At 48.4% G+C, this 7,689-nt stretch overlaps 1 protein-coding gene across 1 annotated transcript; it reads left to right on the plus strand.

The window, feature by feature from the left end:
* Positions 1-6,583: 6,583 nt before the first annotated feature.
* Positions 6,584-7,463, plus strand: KVR01_001533 (uncharacterized protein; the record flags this gene model as incomplete). The annotated part of the gene is made up of 3 exons (XM_044785289.1): positions 6,584-6,728; positions 6,815-7,041; positions 7,104-7,463. The coding sequence occupies 3 exons, from the start codon at positions 6,584-6,586 to the stop codon at positions 7,461-7,463; spliced, it is 732 nt and encodes a 243-aa protein (XP_044649488.1).
* Between the last annotated feature and the right edge of the window lie 226 nt (positions 7,464-7,689).

Below are 7,689 nucleotides of genomic sequence, written 5' to 3' on the forward strand. Positions count from 1 at the left end.
ATAAACTTTATTTACTTATTTAATTAATATATAAATATTATAAATTTTCTTTTTGAATTAATTTAAAATTCAACTACTAAAATAATTAAATTATATATTAAATACTTTATAAAACCTTTAATTATAAAAATAAAAAATTAAATATATCTTTATAGTATAATAAGTATTTAATTAATATTATATTACATAATAATCTAAATTATTACGTAATATAATTAATCAGCAAGCACCAACTTTATAAAAATGAGCTTTAGTATAGCTGTAAAAAAAGGCTATAAGCTTTTTTTAACGTAAATACAAACTCCTTTTAAACACTCTCTTGCAGCCGCTATAAAGCCAGCTTATTATATATTAACATAATACTAAAAAAATAAAAATATATTATATTATTATATTTTTAAAAATTAATTTATTGAAATATTTTAAAACCTTAATTATATTTAATATTAATTATAAAATTATTATGTTCTTTAATTTCATTTCTTAATAAAAACAAATAATAAATGCCCTAGTAGGATAAAAAACAATTAGTTTAAATTTTTAACAGTTTGCAATATATACTTAAAACAGTAATTATTTAATTACTATTTTTAATATTAATTATATTAAAATTAATTTTTAAAAAGTTATTTTACTTTAAATTTTATTTAAAACTATATATAAATTTACTATAGCATTTTTAATAAAATCCGCTAATTTTAATAAGCTACTAAGTGAGTAGCTACTTTTTGTTTAATTCTTTAAGGTAGGCTAGTGCATGCCTACACATCACTTCTGTTGTAACCGCAAGAGGATTATAGCCTTTTCGCGCTTTACGCAAGAGAAGGATGATCCTGAAAGGGGCGGGCTTCACCCACGAGCCCTTACCAACCGCTACAAGGATATCAGCCCGTATTTCAGGTGGTTGAGGTGATGAAATAAAATCAACAGCTATCTTCTTCCATGCGATTGGTTGCTTCCGGGTGAATGCGTTGGGGTCTAGAACCTTAACAGCCATACCAATGAGCGACTGAACCATTGTGTCGGGTCGTTGTGGCATCCAATCCCATCTGCGTCTCGCCCGTTTGACCATATTATTACCGCCAACACTACCCGGCCTTTGGGCGTTTATAACTATATGAAGGGACCGACTCCGGTTCTTTTTTTTCATTTACTTTCAAAGGGCACTGTGATCAGATTAAAAGCGACACAAGGATTACCGCCGGCACTTGAAAAGGGCGAGCAACTAAGGCTCTATAATGCCTCGTACGAACTTTCGCCCTCTCAATACTAAACTGCCTTAGAATAAAAGGAGTACGGAGTACGACGGACTGGAGTAAAATCCCCGGCAATCTAACTAATTCCGTACCATCGGCGGCATTGTAACTATAGCTCACGTGTTATTCGCACAATGCGGTTGGTTGCTGGATGCTACCTTAATGTGATCGACACCCTTCCATAGACGCAACAGACCGAATTCCGTTATTCCCCGTCAGACCAACGGTCTCTCATTGACGAATTAAAGCACAGGAACAGAGGATGCCAAATGCCTGCCGAGGAGCTGATAATCTCCTGCTACCCTCCCTCAAGCAAACACCACGACTGGTCCCTGCTCCCCACCCAAACGTATCTTCGGAAGGTGCTTGGGCTGTTTGCATCTCGCGTTTGACGAAGGAAGCTTGCTGCGCCGCATGCCGGCGTGGAGGAACCGACAAATGCAGGAGTACAAGACTCGTGCTAAATACGCAAATGAACTCACAGGCTGCTGTTCGCGGTTTCCTTTACATCCCAAGATCCCTATTCCGCGGCGAAGGCAGCCAGCTTTTGTTACTCCATCTGTTCTCCAATCCTACATACTTAGAATCGAGATGGCTTCAGAAGACTCACAGCAATGCACTGTTGGCTGTCGAATAGTCGACAGCCCCAAAAGGATTGGCGCGTGGCTTTTTCGGTGTGGAGCCAGAGTCTATCTTCGACATGAACATAGAATGACTGCTCCAATTCCTCCCTATGTCAGCGATCCAATCGAAGCTACTGTAGTAGGGACGGACACGAGCCCAGACCCGCCCTGCCCTCATCTGGAAACCTTCACCCAGCGCATCCCACAGTGGTCACTGGGCTGGTGCCAGCGGAATGGATGGGAACCACAGAACACATGGATCCTAATGAGTGCTGACAAGAATCGAGAAAGCTTTGGGTCTCAGAGTCTGCGTTGGGCTAGAAGGGTCGTACCGGCGGGTGACCAAAGTACCGTTGCAGAGGATCACGATATACAGGAAGCCCTGCCACACTACGAAGCATATCCGCAATCACAGCAAACCGTTCCTGATCTCCTTCTTCAAGCATTTGCTCCGGACACCACCCTTTTCACGGACATTACAGACGAACAACACACCTATGCCGATGCTATACCCTTTTCGACACCGTTAGGGATACCCGCGCTTGCAGCAGAGGGGATAACGTATAGCTCCCAGCTAAGCTATGGTTTCGATGCCTCATCTGCTTGGGAGCAGCAAAGCCAAGCCCCATACGATAATGCAAACGCAGAGGATGTTTCGAGTACTGCGAGATGGCCCTCCATTCTCCAAGAGATGGCCGCGGCCCCCTTAGGAGTCGGACACCAGCACTCACTTGAACAACTCACAAGTGAAGCGGAAATTCCTATTGAACTTGAGGCATCACCTCATTCTGCAGGTTGGAGTTCCTCAGGTGAGTTTTGAGACAGGAGTCTACAGATATTCTAAGAAGGTATGAATTTATCCGGGGCGAAGTTAGTGACATAGCTGACGTTGATAGTCTAGTTCCGTTACTGAACCGTCGTGAGTATTCTTAATATATGTATATAAAGACTGTGCTTTTATTGATGCTGGTTTTCTCCTTAGGTATATTTGAGATAATTAGATGTTAGTTCAAATATGAAATAAGATCGACAATGTTAGTCTCTGCTGATACAGAGCCCGTTTTTAATCTATCTTTAACTTCTGTACCTACGTAAACAGTTCAAGTACTCATTAAAATCCGTAGAAATAGGGTCTGATGTGCAATTATATACATGGGCTTCGTTCCTGGCTCTGCCGCTTTCCACTCAGAAAAGCAGCTGGCCTGAGATCCGCCTTTGCTCACGCTGCTCACTGTCTCCCTCCCCTTGCTGCCGTCGCTGCGTCGCTGCTCAGAGGGACCGCATCTGCCCTATTGCTTTCACCGGACTATAGAAGTCCGTAATACGTGTCTGTATCCTTCCCTTTAGAAGAAACAACAGCGTGGTTGTCAGTCCCGGAGTCGCCAAACTGCTCTTGCGCATCAATCGTGCGCCGCGGTGGTGCAGGCCTTGAGAGCACCAACGGTGATTTGAGCCTCCGTAATCTACCCGCGCACAGGGACATTTCCCGCGGGAGTGATCCCTCAAAATGCTCAAACCAGCGATGCCTGTGCCATTGGGAGGAGGTATTGGTTTGTTGCATTTCCTCCCCCAGGAAGACTCGCAGCTGCCCGGTGATAGCCTCCACGATGGCTTCAGCTTGTGGAACGGCATCCCATCTACAGATAGGTATCGAACTTCATAATGAAAAGTGCACCTGCTAAACCTAGCAGATCGTGAGGTCGACATGGTGTAGCAAGGGGTGACGTGTGAGTTGAAGGTGGTTGTGTAAGAAGACGAAAAAAAATGGTCGGGGGGGAATCAGCAGAGGGAAGCGTCACCCCTTTTATAGACATTCGCCGGGCATCCATACTAAAAGCCTGAGCCAATAGCTTGTCATTCCTGTGGTGAAGACGCTGTGCAGTCCTTTTCTGAGCTAATTTGGACTGTAAGAGTCTGAGTCCGACCTGGCCTCTGGAGTACTCTGGCATCAGCCCCTTCATTTCAGCCTTGCCCGACGGCATCCCCGTGGTTGTTGGCTCCGAAGAATTGAGTGTAATATAGCTGATGGCGAGGAGGGCCCTGGTATAGTTACACATAACCCCCCCCCCCTTCTCGACCTATATTTGGAGTAGTCAGTGGATGGCTGGCTCACAACAAAGTCCACGGCCAACAACGCTTTCCAAGGCGCTGCCAATGAAACATTGGGGGATGCCACCCTCTACAAGGGCCCGCCTCATAAGGAGGATCGCTTTAGGCACCCAGCGATGAGAGGTTCTACGTATATAAAGCTCGGGTGGACCCCATCCAGAAGGCGGATGCTCCATGTCAGTCTTGTCCTCAAAACCTTCACAACTGACACCATCACAACATCACGCCTTCCAAAAATATGGACTTGAATTAGCCCACGCTTACGAGCTAAGGAGGTCGATGGTGATGTAACGTGGGTGGCTCACATTTGGGCACCCCCCTGATCTGGGCACCCCCCCTCGCCAGCAATAGGGCTATTGTCAACGTCAATTGCTCGCCACCACGATAACCGATCACTCTCTTGCTGGTATTGACGAATCTTCAGAATCGTCTCTATCAGGTGATACCTCTCCGGCTTCAATTTTCGCCTTACGTATCGCCTCGATATCGGCGAAAGCCGAGTTTGGGTCAATTGTGACCTTCTTTCTCTTGAGCTTCCTGCTGGCTTCAATTTGACTCATTAGCTGCTCGTTTTTTCGTGTGTACATTGTTGATTCCTTCCTTTTCTGTTAATATTCTTTGAGAATTATTTTGAGGAGTTGTCGTTGCGTGGGACTCGAGTGTTTCTGATGCTCGTAATCAGCTATAAGCCGGCGCATCTCTTGCGATCTCTTCGGAGTCGTGAAATTGAGTCCCATAGGCCGAAAAATATACTCAGGCGTTCCAATCGATCCAATAAAGCTATTCTGACTATTATACTTGGCTGATTCCGGCTGGCTGGGGTGGTTTTCGAGGACATTGTGGCTACCCAGGGCTCTCACCCGGGAGACGGGCCAAAGACCCGTCGCTCTCCAGTCAGAGCGAACATTCGCCTCTGTAATTGCCCAAGATAGTGCAAGTACTTCTTGAAGGAGGCTTTCAGCGGCGCAAAGACCCCAACATCGAGGGGCTGGAGGACGTGGGAGGTATGCGCCGGCAAAAAGAGTATATATATTCGATTCGAGAAGCATTCCCACATGAAATCGATTGTTTTGTGGCTGTGGTGCCCATCGATAATTAATAATCGCCACTCTTTGGCGTCTCTGGGCTTCGTCTGAGGAATGAAGACTCTTTTCAACCATTCAATAGCAATTCGCTCCTCCACCCACCCCTTTTTTGTTGCAGTGAATTGCTAGCTGTCGAAGTCCTACTATAGGAAACCACTGCTGTTGAAAGTTCTTGCCCTTGAATATAATCAATGGGTCCAATCGCCTCCCCAGAGCGTTGACACACTCAATGTAGGAGGTCCACGCTCTCGAATTATAGTCCAATTGGCTGATTGGACTATTATTTGAATAGCCGAGGACCAGAACGTTCTCTGAACGCCCTTCCATCACTCCTCCTTCGTCAGCGTTCCAGCGATTTCCAGGGAGAATAGACTTGACTATAGGCAATTGAAGGAGGTCAAACCAAGCCCCAATATTTGCCTTCGTTGTTACCCTCAGCCTACGGGCCTCGACGAGTTGATTCTTTCTGCTTCGAAGTTCAGAGTGCCGGGAGAAGAACTCTCTGAGCCATTTCCTCCCCAGGGGAGGGCGATTCGCATCAGGGAAGGCGAGGCGGGCTGCGAGGGCCCGGGTTTCATACCGGGTCAATCCAAGGCCCAGACTGGGTTGATTGATGATAAATAGTACCAATTGACCCTCTTGATAGTCAGAAAGGTACCTTTGAGGGTCGGCTGCCTCTTGATGGCTTTGGAGACCGTGGAGGCGGCGTTGAAGGGTTGACCGTGGGATATGCCAGAGCCTGGAGGCTCGCTGGATTGGCATCCCATCTGCTATTGCAGTAAGGGCGTCGTGAACTTCAGGCTCTCAGTATTGCTTTATAATGGTCTAATTGATGTGCATAAGAAGTTTGGTGATCAGAATAAAATCCCTCATCAAGTTATTCAAGTTTTTCTATGGGGGGTTGCCTGACGCGTACACCGCGTCACGCGGGTGGGGGGTGCCCAGATCAGGGGGGTGCCCATGTGGGCCACCCACGTTACTGCTATCGGACGAGCGAGACAGCAATACAGAAGAATGCCGATCTATGGGTATTTTGGATTCATGCGGAGACGCAGCACGCATTGAGGAGGATTTCAAAAAAGTCGCCGAAGCCGTGAAATTATTAGGACGAAAGGACTGCAAGACCAACATCGCACAGCTGATAGAACAGTGGCTCTGTAACATGGAAAACGGCCCATAGTAAAAAAATCTCCACTGAAATTTTTTTTAAAAAAGACCTGTGCACTCTGCTTAATAATTAATACAATTTAATAAGACTTTTTCTTTTTATCGGTGTCTCTGCTTCCGCTTCCACACGCCCGGCTCCATCAGGCTCGTCGCGCCCCAGTCAGTGCCGCCGGGGCAGCTGCATCCAGCCACGCCCGAGGCCCAGGCCGCCTTGGGCTCGCTGCCGCATATTGCCCGCCACGCTGCCGTAATTTGCGTGCTTATCCCCGCCGCTGACGCCGAAGCCCTGCCGCTCGACGCTTGCTGCGAGACCATCTCAACCCAGACGCTCTTTGCGAATCCCATGCGCCCAGAGCCCGGCCTGGTCGGCTTGCGCACGCTGTATAGCGGTACGGGCGGCCGCATCGTTGATATCGCCGGAGAGCTGGCCTTGACTCGCCCGCTTGACGCCGGCCCAATAACAACAACCTCGCCGCCGCCGCCGCCGCGTCTTCGGACCGTCCGCCTCCTGAATATGGGCAGGCTGTTGCATCCCCGGCACCTGCCCCTCTGGCCTTGCCCACACCAAAGGAAGCCCACGTGACAAGACCAACAAGAGGGAAGAACAAAAGAGTCCGGTCTCAGTCGTCGTCGCAGTCGCGTTCGCGTTCGTCTACGAGCCCCGGCCCGGGATCGGGCTCGAGTACCCCTAAATACCGCACATGGGCTCATTTCAACCTGGCCGTTGGTGAGAGAGAGAAGATAATGGCAGAACTGCTTAGACGCGCAGACAACAAAGAAAGAGCCCTAGACCAACTTATAGTAGAGGCAAACAGGGCCACTTCCAACCTCAGGATGCTGGTTAATGTTGCCAATAATGAAAGCGGCGCGGCGGCGGTAGAAGCATTACGCCAGCAGGCCCAAGCAGAAATGGCGGCTCGACCCCAGCGGCGGGGTCGGCGACGGCGACGACACCGCCTCCACCTCCATCGGCCCACGGATCATCCTCCACAGCGTCTGTCGCCTCCAACATCTCTGACCGTGTCCAGACCTACGTCAGCGCCAGGCTCCGACAGCTGCGCCGCCAGGTCTTGGACCAGGGCTATGTCACGGCCGACCAGGTGGACGATATCCTGGACGAGGGTGCCTACGTTAGGGAGGAGGCTATGATGGAGGCAATCGAGGAGGCGGTCGACAGGACCGTGGATGAGTTCCGTGACAGGATCCTCGGGGCTTTCTCCTAGAGGAGCGTCTGTGATGGGTACATCTAGATGAAGTACCTACCTAGGTAGGTATCTTGCTCCTGGTGTACCTAGGTATTTACTAGTACGTCCTAAGGACGCCTAGGCAGGGGAAGGTCCGGCCCACCTTCCGCCCACCCAATACAAGGAATTAAGCGTGCAGCCTACTATAAATTCTCGTACCTCCCCTCTACACTACCCTGCCTCACAGCCCCTCAACGCTAGAGCT

Source organism: Diaporthe batatas (assembly GCF_019321695.1).
Source record: "Diaporthe batatas strain CRI 302-4 chromosome Unknown Contig00002, whole genome shotgun sequence".
Taxonomy (NCBI): Eukaryota; Fungi; Ascomycota; class Sordariomycetes; order Diaporthales; family Diaporthaceae; genus Diaporthe; species Diaporthe batatas.